Raw genomic sequence first — 19,635 nt, 5'->3', positions numbered from 1 at the left:
TTAACCTCAGCAGCCCATCAGAATTACTGTGTGTATGTTGGAGGGGCTGGGGGAGATAAAGAAATTAGCCTCATCCACAGACATTCTGATTGGGTCTATTACTTGAGAAACTGAATTGTGTTTTGTCCATAAAGAAGATTAAATTGTCTAGAGAAAACACATTGGCATTCACAAGGTTGAGGGGATACCCCAGAGAGGCTCCCTGTGATCTGCATTTGTCAAAAAAGTTCTAGAGAATTCTCAACAGTACACACATGGTTGTTTTAAATATATCATTGTTATAAAAATTCATTTTTAATTCTGTTTCACAGAAAGATTTTTTTTTGAATGAATAAATGTCCTATGTCCATGCTAAAGGAGCTCAGTTAAAAAAAAGGGGACCATCCTTCTCTTTTGGGGGTTGTACAGTAACACATTCCCAAGAAAGAGGTAACAGCCACATATATTCTTCCTGCCAATAAAGAGGGCAGGTTTTTAATATGAATCCATAATATGATTTCTGTTATGTTTGTGCTGCTTCATAACCACACTCATGCACTTTTTGGAAAATTAATACCATTCATTAGCATAAATCATAAGCTATTCCCTTGGTATGGGTTTGAAATTGGGGGTGCCCTATCATCCTTGCTTTATCTCTTAGTGAGTTATGACCCTGTAGTCATCATGGCTGGTGGGCATCTCTGGTTAAAGAAAAGGGTTGAATTGGAAGGATTCAGAGGCGATTCTTTGTTCTCAGGCTTTAATATTTTAATGAGCCCGCAGGCTTGGCTGCTTACGAACGAGCTGGGATTTCTAAGTGTGTTGTTAGTGTTAGCACTTGTAGAAGGATGTTCATTAGGAAGTTCTTGTTTCAGATTTTCAGAGAAACTCCCCATTAAGAAAGATCATTCAGGAGCATGGCTAGCAAGGAAGAGGATAGGGAGGAGGGAGGCTTTTAGCTATAAACATTAAGGGAATATTGTATCAGTAGTCTTAGTTCTAAAGATTTGCTTCTGAGAATTAATTGGAGCAAATACGTCTCAAGGGAAGAAAAAAAAGATTTCTAGAGCAGGGACAGTAGTTGTTGTCCTTGCAAGTAGAGGACTCTTCATTTTGCAGCTGAATCAATACTACAACTAATTATTTCTGGTTATCTTTTATGCATTTGTAAGACATTTCTTTTGTTCAGTGTAATAAAAAACCCATTGTTTGATCAGTGACTAACTAATTATGATAAGTAATTTGAAACATTCTTGATGAAACTTGTCTGTTAATTAACATCAACAGCAAATGGAAACTAACAGGACAACAAAGTATTAGTGGATCCACTGTTCCCTCCAATTGATGAGATCTCTCTGTGGCATGCCCAATAAACTAAAGCTGCCAGTGGTTAAAAAATAACAAACATGTGGGATGATCTGACTCGCCATGGAGGAAGAGTTATTGTCAGGTTACACAAAGGAGTACTGAAATATTACAAGCGAGGGGGTGGTAAAGAAATGTCAGCAGGTAGCCTGGTCCTGTGGCTAAGAGTAAGGAAAGTGGTTTCTTTCAGTCTTTCCTTTTCCTTTCAAAGCTTAATTCCAAAATACATTCATCCCATATTGATATGAAGGAAGAGACTTTTGATACATAAAAGCATGAATCTGAAAATATGTAGTATGGGATTATCAGCGTTGCCTGGCTATCTTGTAACTGTCATTAATACTGTTAATTTTTTATCAACTCATTGGCATTTTTTTCTTATGCTTTTAGATTTCTACCTGGACAAGGACTGGTACTATACCCACAGATAGGAGACAAATTGGATATTATTTGCCCCAAAGTGGACTCTAAAACTGTTGGCCAGTATGAATATTATAAAGTTTATATGGTTGATAAAGACCAAGCAGACAGATGCACTATTAAGAAGGAAAATACCCCTCTCCTCAACTGTGCCAAACCAGACCAAGATATCAAATTCACCATCAAGTTTCAAGAATTCAGCCCTAACCTCTGGGGTCTAGAATTTCAGAAGAACAAAGATTATTACATTATATGTAAGTATAATTTTATTCATTTATTTTATAGAAATTAAGATAAGCTATATAGGTTTGTATCAATTTTTTGTTTCCTTAAAATTATTGTGGCAAATAATTTGATGAGAATCTTTGCTGAAAAATTGTGCCCCCCCCCCCTTTTTTTTTCAAAGAAACCTTCATTGAATTTGGGACCCTGTGCTAGCAGTATTCATTAAGTATACATACCCAAAGAGAGAAAAAAAAAAAAAACTAGAATTCTTAATAGTATTGAAATAAATGTGTTATATGACTATATTCAGCATCTCTACTGACAAAACCATTTTTAAGGACCATTGGTGGATTTTGATAGGTAAATCTTGTGCATTGCGTTTTCTCTTCACCCATCCATCCATTCATTCACTCATTCATTTCATATTTATTCTGTGCCAGAAACTGTGCTTAAGGGCTAGGGATTCAGCAGTGAAAGGTGGTAAAATAGCATGCTTTCCTCAAGAAGTTATCAGTCTAGAGAAGATGGAGCTCATAAATTAGAAAGATGGGGATGACAGGCGAAGATCACATTAAAACCAGATTCAGAAGAAAAAGACAAAACTTGGTTTTCTCCGTGAATTACTGTTTTTTGCATAGATCTATGTAATTTGACACGCTGTTTCAGGAAGAGATGGTATGTATCCTTTGGGTCATATCTGAGGCTGACTCGTGAGGACGTGAAGTCAGCTGATGAGCACATTTCGAGCCCACGCCTACTATGTGCAGATCTCTCGTCAGCGTCATTCCCAGGGCCCCAGGTTTTGTTAAAGTCTAGGCAACTCAGACAGCTGTTTGCATCATTCAAGCAATGGAGTCTTTTTTCTTAATTTCTTTGGTTTAAAATTATACTCATAATTGGGTTGACTTTTCCAATGGCTTGGTTACCATAGACTTCAGTGTATTAGGGAACTGCTGTCTGCCATTGGTTTATTATTTGCGCCAAGGTGGACTCTAAAACTTTAGGTAGGAGACTCTTGGTGATCGAACTGAAACTCTTGTGTCTCAACCTATGAGCTACACGTTATTGTTCTTTTATTTTTTTAGAGATGGGATCTAGCTTTGTTGCGGAGGCTGGAGTGCAGTGGCATGATCACAGCTCACTGTAGCTTTGAACTCTAGGGCTCAAGTGATCCTCCCACCTCAGCCTCCAAGTAGCGGGACTACAGGCATGTGGTACTGCACCCAGCTCAAGAGCTGCACTTTAAAGCACAGAATGAAAACCTAGTTTTAAAGCCAACTGGACACATAGAGTAGCTTACCGAGAATTAGTAACAACAACAACAAAAGAGAGTGGTCGAGTATATACTTAGTAAGGAATAATTATTATAAAATAAAAGCATTCTGAAATGAAATAGGTAGATGGGGTGGTCAAGTATGCAGAATAATAGGGAAATCTTTGAAAATGTGAAATAGTTACCAGGTAAAATAAATGGAAACTTTAAGCTTTTGGAAGCCTAACAATGTGTTTATATTAGTGAAGACTTTTTTTTTTGAGATGGAGTCTCTCTCTATCGCCAGGCTGGAGTGCAGTGGCGTGATCTCAGCTCATTGCAACCTCCGCCTCCTAGGTTCAAGTGATTCTCCTGCCTCAGCCTCCCGAGTAGCTGGGACTACAGGCATGCGCCACCACGCCTGGCTAATTTTTGTATTTTTAGTCGAGACAGGGTTTCACCATGTTGACTAGGATCGTCTGGATCTCTTAACCTCTTGATCCTCCTGCCTCAGCCTCCCAAAGTGCTGGGATTCCAGACGTGAGCCACCGCACCGCACCTGGCCTTAGTAAAGACTTTTAAAGTAAGACTTTTTCAGCGAAAACTACTGTTTAGCATAACATTTACAGGGAACTGAAACTGATCAGATGCATTTATTAAGGAGGTTAATGCCCCTGGGTGGGGCGGGAGAAAGAAGGTAGTGGTACGGGAATAGTGGACACACTAAAGATAAGATGCCCTGGGGCAGTGAATGCATGTCCCTAAGGCGTGGATGCAGCCCAAGTCCACTGATATGCCAACAGACCCCGAGTCTCTCCCCTTCCTTTAGCTTATGACTTCATGAAGAATGCTTTGCAAATTCTAAGTTCCCATTGGGCGCAAGTGGAATTTTAGTAAACATTAAGAGTTTAACCTTTAGTGTGAAATAATATACAAGATATGCAAATAGAGAATTGTTTACCAACATCTCTTTGCTTAATGTAGTGACCATTTAATAATTGCTTTTTATTAATACATGAGAGATTTGTATTTAGAAGCACAGTTTAATGTATAATATTAATCTACACAGTAATAGCATCTATTATTTTCTTGTTTTGGAAACTCTTCATACCGCACTAACAGGTTCATTGCAGTTACTGAGCTCCTCTGGCCATCAGAGCTGTCCTTAGAGTTAGGATTTACCATGCAAAAGCATATAGTAGCCTGGGATAAATGAATCTTTCTTAATATGGAATTGAGGGTCTCAACTTTGAAACTACGAGAGGCTATTTGGATGTTGCTTTGGGGGACCGTCATAAGGGCTGGGTGAAGGACTCAGGGCTCAGGGCTCAGAAGTTTGCCAGGAAGTCCAGTTGAGACTTTCAGCAGAGTTGAAAGACTTCCACGATGGCGTAGGCAGAGGAAGGCGTTTCAGATACTTGGGAAAATATAGAAGCCAGTTTCTCACCCACCCTACAGCAAAGCTCATTGATCTACAAATTTCCCTAGAAAGGAAATGGGAAATGCAGAGAACAAATGTTAAAATAGTTTTAGAAATTAATATTGACTTTGTATTGCTTCTGCAAAAGTTCCAAGACACCAAAACAATTAATGGATTTTAAAAAGTCACTACTTTGCATATCAGACAAATGTACAGACATACACACAGTCAAGCTCTGTACTGGCTTTTTTGAGAAGGAAAGTGTTTGAAGTTAGTAATTTTTTTATCAGTACATTTATAAATAGTGCTAGGTAGCATGACGGAAAGTATTAAAATTTATATGTATATTTTTAACACTTCAAATCGTTGGTTCACTTTGAGACAGTACATAATATTGGCATTTGAGTTGCTTTAATAAATGCTACAATTTATTTGGGTTTAACCCCAAATCTGAGTGTCTAGTTGGTAAGCGCCTTCACAACCAGCAGTGTTACAATAAATATCATGTTTTCGTATGCTGGTTTCTTTCCATGGAGAGGAAAAAGAGATCTGGAGGAATACTTGACTTTCTTCCCCCAATGAGGAGCAGTCCAGAGTTACTGACTTGCACTGGGGAGTACCCTACATGAACAGCATTTCGAAGAATTCAGCCAAGAACCTAGAGTCCTACTTGCTAGTCCTGCTTCCTGAGCTTAATGAGAAAGTCACTTTATTTCTTTGAACTTTAATTTATTTCTCTAAAAAACACTTTTAGTATTGTCATTGTTCTGGCTAATGATGGCAGTCTCCTCCAGTTTCAAGCTATCTTAGGGCTGGGCATACAAATCCAATATAGGATCACTTGTTAATATGGTTTCAAATGGACAGGATCCTCTGTAAATTCTTTAAAAACATTTCATTTGATTTGTGGTGCTACCTGCTTTAAAATATAGTCATCATACTTGTGACTTTCAGACATGAATATGAATTTTTAATTTGAACTGTATTTGTAAACACACTAAGTATTCACTAAGTCCCCTTAGGAGATGATGTGGCAAACTGATATGCGTCCTCATTCATTCTTCTCATAGATGGTTATTTGCCTTTTAACTGGTGGCAAAATTATATACGAAGGGTCACTGACTTACAATGGTTCCACTTAAATTTTTCAACTTTCTGATGGGTTTATTGGGGTATTAAGTGTATTTTCAATTTAATGATATTTTTCAGCTTACCTTGTGCTTATCAAGTATCAAGACATAGCCCTACCTAAGTCAAGGAGCATCTGTATATGGGTTTTTATTCCTGTTTAGAATTGACATTTTCAAGTGACCTATTTCAGTAATTAGCCCTGGGCCTAATTTGCATAATGAAATCTCCTAATCTTCAAGTGATGCAATGATGGAGATATTATGGCCATGTGGTCTGAAGAGACCTTGTCTTTATTATGTTCAGATCTTTGATTGCCTTAAAAACAGAGTAGCTAATTTATATAACATATTGTTATTTTTATTATTGTCTTTAAAGTCTTTTTTAATGTTCATGAAATAACTGTTTTGAAATTGCCCGTTTTCAAGGGAAGCTGTGTCTTAGACTTACTAAATGCTCCAGTTGTTACCGGGAAAGCCTTCTTGTGTTTGTAACCTTTATCCATAGAGTTTTCTTTGCAGCACTTTCTGTGCCTGGTTTAGTTTCTTTTCAGAGGTGACACCCAAAGCTGAATGAGTCAGCAGGTTTGGTGTGTTGGCCCTTTGCAACAGCTGTCCTTACGAAGGTTCTGTGGGCTGGTGTTTCTACCTTCGCATAAAACCTTGCAAAATAACCCACAAAGAGGTTTTCGTCACACTACCAAAATCATGTGAGTCAGAGATGGATGAAAAATGAATGCCATTGTGTTCATACTTTTCAAGTGAACAGTAGCTACGACAGAGCTGTTAGACAAAGAAAACCGTATTAAAGAAGCACCTCCCAATTTAGCTTCATGTGGCTTTTGCATTATTTTGCTGCAAATCCATAGCTAAGACACATCTTGTGGCATAGTCCATAAGTCATCTTTTCTAAGGACTGTTTGATTAAGGGTTGTTCTGTGAGATCCACCCTGTGGTATTCATGGCATCCTCTTGGAGGCCTCCCTCACGCTCCATGCCTGGGCAAAGTCTTCCTTAAGAAACACTAAACGAGTCTGGAGAAGCTGCCATGTCTTAGGGCCCTCATTGGTTCAGTTGTCTATAGCTTTTTTTTTTTTTTTTTTAATAAAGAGCATGTAAAATTGGAAGGCTCCACAAACAGCTTTGCTTTTTTTTTTTTAGACATGTACTCCACTTCTAAGCAAAATCACAAAGTAAAATGCTTGCACAAATATAATGAAACAATATTCTTAAAGAATCAAAACAGAGGAACTTTAGAGTCTTGCTTATGTTGTTGAGCATATATTTGTTTTCTTCTCTGCTTTTGATTTACTTATTTCTGGGGTGTAGGTTTGGCAAGTAGCACTGAAATGTACTGAATGCACTGTTCTTTAGCAAGATAGTTACGGGAGCTTTCAAATGTCCTCTTAACATATAGATTTCTTTTAGAATACAGAATGATGTGTGGGCTGTGTAAAGCGATTATGTGCTTTATTTGATGAATTATTTATGTACTATAAATGTAGCAAAAGCCACATTTCCATCATTAAATGTAATCCCATTTGGTGATACAACAACATCAGCCTGTCATTTGGGTCCTCTAACTGAGGGGTGAGGATTTACGTTTGATACCTTGCGCATAATGGCTGAGTTCAAGCATTTAAACACATTTTTATTTTTAACCTATAGCTGTCATCTTTGTAATAGGATATTCATCAGAATGTTGCCAGAGACTGTGCATTTGGGTTCTTGAGGGATACAGCACCACCACCACCCTCCCCCCGTCCAAGAGAAACAGATCAGCATCTTAGGTTGAGAGTCTGGGATCTGGAGGACCCGAGTTCCTGAGTGCCCTTTGACAAGTAACTTAACCCCCCTCTGCCTCAGTCTCTTCATCTGTAAAGTAGGAATAATGACAGCACCTGCTTCACAGGGTTGATGGGACTCCAGATGGAGTGGGATATATAACATGCTTATTACTTCCACCCTTGACACCAAATGCATATAACTAAGAGTTAACTTTGGAGCAGGGGAGGAAGTATGAGGCTGCAGGCTAGAGGCAGAACTGTGCTCGGCTGCAGGCTGGAGAGGATGGGCCCCAAAAGCTTGGCTGATTTGACGTCCATCCATAAAATGGAACTCCAGAGAGTTTGTACATTTCAGTCATGCTGCATAACTTAATTATAAGATCTTCTCTCTGTCTTCTTTGAGTGTTATAAAAGCTCTTTTGTCCTTGAGCTTCCTTTACCAAGAAACATGCATTTATGTATCTTTTTGTTCATGGAATTGCCCAAGCTTGTTAGCAGATCCTTTGTAAGACCCAAAAGAGACAGACAGGGGAGGAGTCTTCAGATACATAGAATCATTTTTCCCAATTTCCATGTCACCAGCCTTGCCAGGACTTTTTCTCAGTTCCCTGTTATACAAAGAAAGGAGTGTATCTTTACTGATAATTTTAGCAGCATCCTAATGTGGGATAAATCGTCTTCCAGAGAAGAAATGTGTCAGGGTTGCGTTATCACTGAGGCTAGCCGGGAAAGTAGATCAGTCCATCAGTCTGATCATTAGAAGCGTTGTTTCTGTTATTTCTTAGCATCATGTGAACTCCTTTTCTGGCTGTATTAAAGGTTTTCTCAGTGTGTATCAGTGAGGTTCCTTATTGAATTTAATATGAATAAAGATAAATTCTTTACACTTAGGGATTAAAGTCTCAGCTTCTGCTTAACGTGAGATTGCACTGAGAAACTTCTGGCTCTCAGGTATGATGGAGTCACGACCATGGGAATGTCTGCCCCATATGGCTCAGTGTGTAAGAAGAAAAAGCTCTTCTGGATGGAGACTCTGTTCACATTACATGACATCACCTAAGCCATCATAACAGCAAGAATTATTTAGGAATGGCTCAGAATAAAACTGCCTTCATTATTTCATAAAATATATCTTGGTATCTTTGGCACCTGTGTTTATGGCTTTTTCAAGGTTCACTGGGATTTATAAATAACTGGACAGTACTAGAGACCTAGTACAAGTATGAAAGAGGACAGGCTTCTTTCTTAGTAACCTTTAAACATTCATCCAGAAGATAAAACTTTAAAGCAAAATAAAACACGAAAATAGCCAAGACGCACAGACAAACAAATGTAGAGTTCTTAAGAGTCACATTTGTTCCTGAAGTTTCAAAAATCTCAGGCTGGGTGTTTGATCACTTAGGGAAGTGTTGTGGCCTTCACATACTCTTGTCTCACTTTGAAGTCTAGAGACACAGGTCTTAGAGCAATTTTTATCACTGTGAGAAAGCTGAAACTTAGAGAGTGTGAGTAGCTGAGTACAATTCCATTGGCCATCAAATGTCAGAAACAAAACTCAATCCAGGGCCACTGGACCCTTAGGCCAGCATTGTTAGTTTACAGCAGTGCCTCCTGGGTCCAAACATCTAAGTGCACATGTAGCAATAGTAAAGATAGTATGCAGGCATACGTAACACATATGCAGAGACAGCAGACTATATGTACACACATGTTGCATGCACAGCAACAGCAGAGAAGCTCATGAACTATAAAGGATGGACTCTCTGCTTGTATCGGACATTTTGGTACTGACACTTTGTCATATATTGTGTAACATACAACCAGCTTGCAATCATCTGCCCCCAAAGTTCAACTAAAAATCCTACAGGGTACTAGGAAAGGAAGGCCATGGGGAAAAGGTGGTTATGATGGCAATTTGTTAACTCTTAGGAATTTTCTTTTTTTTTTAGACATACTCTTAATTCCATTTTTTCAGTAAGTCTATACTTTTTTGTGTTAGCAAGTACTTTGAGCCCCTCAATAGAAAACTGCTACATAATATAGTTATTAAAAATAAAAATCTCTCAAACATACAAGTAGAGGTGGTATGAGACTTCAGATTGCCTTAGCCAAGTACAAGTGCAACAGTTCTGTTGACTGGCTGGCTGGCTGGATAGATGGACTGATGGATTGGCGGACCCTCAAGCTGGAGGGTCATTGATCTCTTTACAGAGGAGCCAGGCTGGGTGACAGTTCTTCTTTGCAAGTGGCTTTTTGCATTGGTGAAGTAGCCCGTTTTGTTGTTCCTGATGTTAAACAGGAGATGAAGCCAACATGGGAAATTGCTCTGGATTCTTAAGAGTATAGAACATGTCCCCTGGACGGAATAAGGTTCATGTGTAGGGCAAATTTAGACAGGGGCACCTGATTGGGATTACTGCTGGTCTCTAAATGGTCAAAGCAAACAACATGTCCATCCAAGCTGTGATGCCATGAGAGTGGTGCGTTTTCTCCTCTGCAGTGTTACATTCTCAACTGTCAGCAGACATTAATTCGGTCGCTGGTGAAGTCCCACCGCCTAGAGATGAACTCTGCCTCCGATGGGTGTTTTCCACTTCAGTGCCACTCGTCCTGCAATTACTGGGTCATTAATATCATTGCATGCAATTAGTGACAGTAGAATGAGCTAGAGGGTTGTGGGATGTGCACCCTCCCCACCATGAGCTTTTTACTCTGGCCCTTTCCTAGCTCGACCTTTTCGTATTTTGGCAAGGAAATTTTAATGGTCGAGACTGTCAAAATCTTGAGAGTAGGCACTGGATTATGTGCTGGAAATAATTCACTCAAACACATGCTTCTTCGTGGTTCCAAATATTTTCATTAGATATTATCACTATCCCTTCTCTGGGAAGTTTCGTTTTTAAAAATCTGATGCTTAAGTATAGCTAATATAGACAATAGGGAATTATGTTTTTATCTTTAGAACTCTTGCATTATTCTTTTCGTTAAAAATGTGAGCTTAGTCATTTCTATTGAAGTGGTCATCTGGCCACCTATTTTTAAAACACAATTCCTCTATCTTAGTAGATTTTGGCCCATATTAAGCATATTAAGGCTGACTTTTTTTTCCCCCCCAAGACATGGGGTTTTATTGGGGGCTTTTATACACAGGAGAGAGAAAGAGTCCAGTGGCAATGGGCTGGACAAGATATCCACATGGCCCTGTGGCTGTGAGCTGGGCAGGAAAACTGCAACTGCTTGCAAACAGCATGTAGTTATCTATAGCATTTCCACTAAAAACCATCCCGCTAATGACTTCCACCTGGCAACCTTCATTTAATCCAGAACTTAGGACCTCGAGTCCCTGTACGGCCCCATGTTCCACAGGGTGGGCCGAGGGCTCAGATGTGCCTCCTAGACAAGGAATGACTCTCCACATTGGCCATCCCTGGATTCCCTAGCTCAAGACACGTGTTCAGGTGTGTCTAAGGCTGGCTCTTCTATGTGAAGTTATTTATTCTTTACCATTGACTCTCATGTTCCCACTATGTTAAGTTTTTCTGAATTGCTGTGGCAATAAGAAACAGTCCCTTAAATTATACTAGAAGAAAAGCCTTCTTTTTCGTTTTTTATTTTGAAATTTTTTTTTCTTAACTGAGAGATTCCACCTGCGTAAATCGTCATAACTTTTAACAATAAGATCTTAGACTTAGAAAGTGATGTTTTTCCTCAACAGAATTTATTAAAAACCAAGACACCAAGGTGTTCCAAGCAATATTTTGAGGGGAAACAACTCCATAAATAATTTTATGTGGTTAGACATGTCTCTAGCAAAACAAAAAAAAGTCAGGGGTTGGGGGAAGTGACGTTTATCGCCGGTACTGTGTGGTCTTTCTCGGAAAAGTGTCAGTGTACATCACTGAGCCCGGAGGGTATGTTTTCTTGATCTATACCCCCTATGTGTACACATGCTTGCACGCATACACGTGGACATGCACACATGTGCACCTGCCATCACTGCTTTCTGCTCTTCCACCTTTTCACTCTGAGTGTCTGTAGCCAGTAGCTTTCCAGGTCTGTATTGTCAAAGATACCTATGGCCCTGAATGTCTTCACTGATTGTTACTTGACATTCGTATGGTTTTTAACGGTTAAAAGGCTTTATGCGAAAGCTGTGATATAATTTCTCCTGTTCTAGATATGGTGTTTATTGCTTTATTTTGTGACTGTTCTCTCAGTAGATTGACCTCCTCCCTCAGTGCCCAAGCCTCACATAGCATGATGGCACCTGCAAAGTCAGCTCTGTATGCTGGTATCCTTTCTCTTCCCAAGTAGAAGTAATTAAGTAATATATGTCATCAAAACCTTTTAAGTGCACATGTAAACAAAAACAACTTACCAAACTGCTTCAAAGTTGTTCCATTTTTAACACTCTTATTTCTGAGCTCTGGGTAGAATATCCTATTATTGTTCATCATGAATATTTGAAAGTAAGGAAATAAGACTGTACCATTTTCTTTAAGAGCATCCATTTGTACTTGATAGCATCTTCAGTTATATTTCAATGCTGGCAAACAGGAGGGGAGGTGTAAATTGTGACTCAATTTTAGAATCTACTTTTTCCAGATTATTCTGTTTAGTGCAGAAAACTAATTAATTGTGTTGCATAGAAAAGTCGCTGAAGCTAAGCCAGTCATTAATTCTTAATGCATGATTTACTGCTTTAAATTTTCAAAACACAACCATAGCAATATGGTATTAATTCAAGTGATTCTTCCTATCATATTGAACAATGTTTTCACGGGTGAAAAACTCACACATCCTACATCACTGATAGTTTATACAGTGTTTTAGCTATGGCTCCCTGCATGCAAAAGAAAGAGTTAATCAAATGTCAGTGAGAACTGTCTCATCAAGTAGAGAGCTAGTTTTGTTTAAATTAACTTTGCTAAATATAATTTTCTTTTTGAAAATAAATTCTTCTGTGTTTTTCTTTCTTCAAGTGAAGCCATTTAGGGAAGTATACCACATAAAACTTTTGCTCTAAGATAAGGCAAATTTGGTATTATAGGATGAAGTGCTATGTGATTTGAAGTAATGCTGAATTTGTTAAATATATTAAGCTAAACAAAAATAATGAGACCCTTGGAAAGACATGATTATATTTCTCATTTTTCTCATTTTAAAGCCACAGTGAAAAACACATAAAAGGAAGAAGTTAGAAAAACATGAATGAAATTGTCTTTTTCCTTTTGGCAAATTAAATAGATGTTTCTGTTTCAGAAGATTTTATTAATTAACTTTAAAGAAACAGTCATTTATTTTTGGCATTCAGTGAACATTATCATTTCCATGTTTAGAACTTTTCTTCTAAGTTAGCATCTTAAAAGATAACTGTGAAACTCAAGGCATTCAACTACATTAATTTGAGTTTCAGAAATTGAATTCTTGTTTCTAGAGTACATAGTTTGAATTGATGTCAGGGTGTTAAATAGATAAATCTTAGCTTCCTGGGTTGGGTTGTATATTCACATTAATTTTTTTTTTTTTAATCAGCCTTCTTATTTTTCAACTTACCTTTTTTTTTTTTTTTTTTTTTTTTGTGGACACTCAGATTTGATAGCCCTGTGGTAGAAGAAAACAGTAATATAGTTTGGTATGTTGTTGTGTTTATGTTTATTTTAAAGTCACGGCTTTGCTTTCCATGTTGTTACTGGATTGTGCTTTTTTTAGTACCTCAGTTTGCCAAGATAACAGTCTTCCGATCTTCAGAAGTCTGTGTCGAGCTTACAGAAACTGATGTGTAGGAAGACTAGCCTAAGAAATCCAAATTAGCAAGGCTAGCATGTGAGAACATGCTGGAAAAGAATAGCTCCCATAGATACTGACAGAGAATGTTCATAAAATGCTGCTTGTTTCGTGGTCACATGAGAGTGAGTTGTGTCCAGTACAGCTGTATGTAAGGGCAACATTTTTATTCTTACGACTGTCGTTTTCATGACCCTGGATGTTTATTATGTCTCTCTGGTGGACTTCTTCAATGGAGTTGATACAAGTACTTGCTTTCAAGTGTCCATCAGCCCTCTCCTCCATCCCGGCCCTATACAAATACGCTACATTTTCAAATAATTTGAAATACCCTCCGTAGGATTTATATTTCTTCGTGCTTCATTCTTTCCGTAAGAACGGTGATACCGTTATTCTGTAGGATTTTTTTGGGCTTCCCCTGTTTCGAATCTCCGTGCCAGTGAGACCCATGTATCGGCATAAATCCAGAAGTTTGACTGTCCATCTGATTAGCACACGCTTAGCAATGTGGTGGACTACACACAGCCAAGTGTGGGGCTGGAGCTTAGCCTCCTGGGAGCGGAGCAGTGAGCATCAGATGAAGACATGTGAAAATGGAGTACTACTTCCTCTTCGCGGGGATGGGCTGAAAAGCACAGCCAGAAATATTCTTGCCCTTCGAGTCTGCTTTATAGTTACTCACTGGTTCTCTTTTTTTTCCTACTCAGATAACCAGTATACTCTTCCCAGTGACTAAGAACTGTAGGTGCAAATAGATGGCAAACCGCAGATGGCGGCTGTGTGGTTTCAGATGTGCTCCTGAACTTTTAGACGATGTGAACTCAGGGAACTTGTAGACAATGTGAACTCAGGGAACTTTTAGACGATGTGAACTCAGGGAACTTTTTTTGCTGAGCAGTAGTCTCTGCCCACTGGAAATTAGGCCCTGGGGGGAACAATGTAGTGACTTCTGTATACTTACTACATGCAATTAGACCGCTGAAGCAAAAGCTTTTAAAAGCAGGCTGTAAAATGCCCATGTATCTTTATTAAGCCTATTTTCCAACTGGATAGAGAAACTTTTCTAGTAATCTTAAAATTTATAAAGTCTATTTTTTTCCTGAGCCAAGAGAAAAAAAATATCTGGGCACTAAAAGCTTAGTTGTAACAGTGTTACTTTTTCTATCTCTGAATGATTAAATGTGATTTCATCTATTTAGCAATACTATGATTGTGGCTGCATTAGATCATGCTGATAGAAAGATACAAAGAAAAACTTAAGTATAATGAACTAACAATTTATTTTCACTCTTTCTCTAAGTTAAAAATTCCTAGTACATTCAAATGAACAATGAAAATAATTGCAAAATTGTCTCCTGAAATGGAAATAGATTTTTTTTTATTTCCAAGCATTAGCATTTTCTTGTTATTTTTCAAAATCAGCCACTAAGCCTTTCAAAGCTTCTTGGTGACTATTGCAGGAGAAATCAGAATATTAATCTTGTGGTTTTATTTCAGAGTTCGCTGCCAGGAAGGAGGTACAATTGGGTTAGGAGACTTTTTTTTAGCTGTGTCACTGTTCAAGGAGGGGGGTTTGGAAGCTTGGCATAAGAATTACATTCCGTGATGAGGATGTAGCAGGGGAGAAGAAAGGTGATTTTCACTATGGGAAGTTATACTTACATCAAGTATAAAATAGACTGAAGTCGTTTTGAATTATGTTATACTTGTAAAGTTTACCTCCTGGAGTTTCAGTTAGTACCAGCGTACTAACTGGGTTAAAACAGGGTTATTCATGACAACTTAGATCATTTCTAACTCATGGCAAAAATCTTCCCTGGTGGAACGTGTAACAGTATTTTCAATGCCCCTTTGTAAGCAACCAAGCATTTGGGATGTTAATTTAATGTTAGTAGTGAATTTTTCAATATCTTTCAGTAACTTTTGCAAGTCACAAGTTGACTTGAAAAGAAGTAAAATCCTGAATATAGCAGAAAAACTGTCCTGGCTCAGACTGTTCAGCCCACTTTTGCTCACCACCCTGCAAGCACCCTCCCCCAAACAAGCAGTAGCCTGGGGCTTCAGAAGAACCTACAAAAGCAGCATCTGTAGATTTTTCCTTATCCAACTCTAAGACTTGAAAGTTTCCCTCTTCCCCCCACACATTTTTTTTAAACCAAGAAATAAAAAAGTTTTCACTCTTAAAGGTGCAAAGCAGTTTCATTCTTACGCAACATAGCCTTCCTCCTACTGTCTTATAGTCTGTGGATGTTAAATTATAGATTCCAATTGAATTTTAATACTCTAGAGATTTTACATTTGTGGTTGTCAAGACAGCATTTTGGGTAAACCTAGGGAGCTCCACACAAAAGCATTGATATTCAGAAAAGGCACTGACCTAGAAATTAAAAGAAAAAAAGTCAAATAATGTTCACCTCTTGTGCTTCCAGTTTGACGAAGTAGAAGTCGTCAGTAGTTTCTCCCTCTGCAGATGCAATTCTCAATTCTATTTACAATTAACTCTGCTCTACTGTGCATGTCTTTCTCTTCATGATATTCATTTAATTGTTTTTCTTTTGGATCTGAATCTTTGACTGTCTTTTCCCCTTAAGATTAAAATAAATAAATGTATATTCCTCCCCTTTCTTTCTGTGCACTGCCCTTCAGATCTCATCATGTCATTTTTCAGCTTAGTGTTGAAACTTTCAGCAACAAAAAGTAAGTCATTTAACTTTGAGTTTGAGTGCACTTTTGCATGTAGGTTCATTTATGTGCATGTGCATTTAAAAACATTGGGATTCCACTTGAATTAAGTAAACCAAACATTTTAAACTATCAGCCAAATAGAGACATCAGCTTTTCACTTTTCTCTATACGCAGACACATCCTAATTTGTTAGAAAAATCAAACAGGAAAATTCTCAACAATTAATTGAAGATTATAGCACTGCTCTGAAATGGTCCAGAAATAGGGTCTGCTCATAGAAACTCACAGTTTGAAGCCTTTGGGAGGAAAGGATACTTTGAAATTTAGGCACATATTTGGAGGAGGGAAAAGGGAAAGAGCAGAATGAAGAACTGAAAAAAAATCAGACACCAGGGCCTGTCGTGGGGTGGGGGACGGGGGAGGGATAGCATTAGGAGATACACCTAATGTAAATGATGAGTTAACAGGTGCAGCATACCAGCATGGCACATGTATACATATGTAACAAACCTGCACATTGTGCACATGTACCCTAGAACTTAAAGTACAATAAAAAAAATTTTTAATAGTCACATTAAATAATTAAAAAGAATAAAAAAGAACTGAAAAAAAGACTTTTTTTAGATTCACAGAAGTGTACAAAATTTTTAGGTATTTTTTTTAAGCTGTCTGCTGAGCAGTTTCTTAATAGTCTACAATGTTTGTATCTACAAACAGATACCGTCTGCTGCTTACTACCCTTCCAAGACCATTATTATTATGGCAATTATTGCTCAGTTTCCCAGCAAAAATTTATCCACAGTTACAGAAGAATGAGATGCGACTGTAAGACTGTAAAGTTTAAGCAGGCACTCAGAGAAGCACAGTGACATGTATGCACAGAAGGGGCAGCCTTTGTTTTGAGGAAAACAGTGAAAGTAAAAGTTAATTCAAGACCAAAAGACAAGTAAATAAGTGCCTTATTTTTGTAGTTAATATAATTTCCATGGAATGCCTATTTCTCCTATAAATGCATACAGAACTTGTTTGCTGACCCACTATTTGGAAAACAAACAATCCCATTAGAAGAATGTCTTTGGGATTTATTTTTACCAGAAAAACAATCCTTTTTTCAGTCCCTTGCAAAGTACAGTGTTACAAGACAAGACTTCGATAATCAGGTAGAAAATGGATTTAAATTGCAGAAATGTATATGAAACACTTTTGCTCCTTGCCCCCTGAACTTTAGGGGAATGAAAACGTCTAGCACTCTCCACCTTCTTTTCTCTCCTGGAACTTGAACTGTAATTCAAAGCCTGTTTCTCATTAAAGTACCTGGCAGCCTATCTCTGTACAGCTTGAGTTACAAAGCTATTCAGAGACCTCGCTGGTCTAAAGAGACAGAACAAGGATGTGTTTAAATAGAGCATAGGCTGTTGAAAAAGAAAATGCTGAAAATGGTAAAATGATTCTGTCCTTCCTTCCACTCCTTACTGCCGAGGTGGAGTTGGTGAACACCAGCAAGTGGCTGATAAAAGTCCCCACTTTCTCTCCAGGGCTGCACCGGGACCCAGAATGAGTGGTGGGCATGTGTGTGAACCCTCTATTCAGCCAGAGTTTTCCTGCAACATGTAGTTTGGTTGAAGAGGTTGACTGAGGTTGACATTGGCAGTAATAACACGTGTGTTCTTCTGATTTACAAAATGATGGAGGAAAAGGGAGATTTTGAAGACCTGAATTCTGGTATACTTCTTAAGCATGTATAAGGCTGAAGAAAGAAGACAAGGGTTGTGGGAGGCTCCTGGTCTAGTGTTTACAGAACTTGGATGCTTGACAAACAGAGCGTCAAGCTAATTGTTCTTGAAGCAGGAAATCTGCAGTGGAGGAAGCAGGTGTGGGGGGAAGATTACCACTTTTGGAAATGGCTGCATTAACTATTTTGCTCTTCTGAGTTTGGCCCCAAAAGAGTCCATAGACTTTTTGAAAGATGCCATCCCTTTTATTTATAGACTAACATTAAATCAGTCATTTGTGAAGGAAGGAGAAAGTGCCTAAATAAATTTGGAGTCAGATAGCATACATGCAGCAGTGTTTCCGATATCCATTTCTCTTTATTTCTTTTTCTTTTTCTTTTTGGCTTTCAGCATCCCCATACTTTCAGAAAACTTGTGACTAAGAGTGAATTCTTATTTTTCAAATTGTTTTCAGACATTTCATGTTCATGTAAACTTGGCTTATTGATTTCCTGATTTTTCTTTATTTTTTTGTTTTGTCCATTTTATTTTTAATCAGCTACATCAAATGGGTCTTTGGAGGGCCTGGATAACCAGGAGGGAGGGGTGTGCCAGACAAGAGCCATGAAGATCCTCATGAAAGTTGGACAAGGTAAAGACCATCTGCTGCTTCATGACGCCACTGTGACCTGGTGTAGCCCCCAGCTAGTGTGGTGCTAGTGTTGCTGACGCCCACCTTCATTTGCTCTTCTCTTTAGTTTTCAAAGCAAACCCTTCTGCACTTGAGCCACTGACAGATTTCCTCAAGTCAATGTACTAAGCTTTTATTGGAGATCTCTCTAAGAGTTGAGGTCAGCAAGGTAGAATGTCTGTTGCCATAGACAGACAGACAGACAGACAGACAGATAGATAGATAGATAGATAGATTTCTTTTTAAAAAGCAAAACACTTTGGTTCAAAATCAAAATATCCAGAATGAAAACTAAAAGCTTGTGCAATTTTGCTCATTTCTGAATCTTGACTACAGAAGAGTTTTGTTCATTGTGACTTTTCCAGTGTAGATAACCTATTGCGCAGAAAGAAATAATTATTCTTCTAATTAAAAATTGGTATAGTAGTCAATCAACTTGCTCAGTTAAATTGAAATGTCATCTGCAATGCTTTGCCTGCCAAATGCAAGAATCCCTATAGTTTCCACAGATGGCCTCACGATCTAAACCTCTGAAATAACTAGTATAACCATTTTGTTTTAAAAGAAAAATTATATTCTTGTATTTCACAGTACTTTGCATAAACACTCTTATGTTCATTGCTATTCATGCCTGTTGAAATATATATGCAGCTCCTAAAGCTAGATATTGTCAGATGTCTGTGCTGTAATTAATCATTTGTTTTTCATATAGCTGCAAGTTCTGCTGGATCAACCAGGAATAAAGATCCAACAAGACGTCCAGAACTAGAAGCTGGTACAAACGGAAGAAGTTCGACAACAAGTCCCTTTGTAAAACCAAATCCAGGTATAACAGCATGATCTGTGTGTGTGGAGGTCTGTGGGGCCCACATTCTCAGTAGTATCTTAAAAGGTCGACCAGAGTCTAAGGACTTCTAACCAGTTAGGATTAGCTGGTAAGGACTTCTAACCAGTTAGGATTAGCTGGTAGTTACAGTGATCAGGGATCTTTGCTGTCAGTGAGTCATTATTTATTACACTCAATAAGAACAAAATAACTCATTCCAATGAAAGTCATACATTCAAAAGAGTAGAATTCATGAGCTGTAAGTGCCAGTTATTAGAACTACTCTGTCAGGCCAAAAGTTTCATTGGCTGACATTTTATCAAGCTGGTTGTCAACGCCAGCTTAAAGCTGATGTTAAT

At 38.2% G+C, this 19,635-nt stretch overlaps 1 protein-coding gene across 2 annotated transcripts in view; it reads left to right on the top strand.

Annotated features, from left to right (window-relative positions):
* The window catches only part of EFNB2 (ephrin B2), a 45,524-nt gene that overhangs the window by 21,073 nt on the left and 4,816 nt on the right, over positions 1-19,635 (top strand). Inside the window, exons 2-4 of one of the 2 annotated variants that reach the window (XM_007960854.3) lie at positions 1,735-2,018; positions 18,319-18,411; positions 19,163-19,276. In XM_007960854.3, coding sequence (XP_007959045.1) covers positions 1,735-2,018; positions 18,319-18,411; positions 19,163-19,276 — 491 coding nt within the window. Of the gene's footprint in view, positions 1-1,734; positions 2,019-7,456; positions 8,428-18,318; positions 18,412-19,162; positions 19,277-19,635 lie in introns of those variants that run through there. The other variant, XM_038007877.2, reaches the window with a different exon arrangement.

Source organism: Chlorocebus sabaeus, chromosome 3 (assembly GCF_047675955.1).
Source record: "Chlorocebus sabaeus isolate Y175 chromosome 3, mChlSab1.0.hap1, whole genome shotgun sequence".
Lineage (NCBI taxonomy): Eukaryota > Metazoa > Chordata > Mammalia > Primates > Cercopithecidae > Chlorocebus > Chlorocebus sabaeus.
The sequence above is the reverse complement of the archived record's forward strand: the minus strand, read 5'-3'. Positions and strand labels throughout refer to the sequence as shown.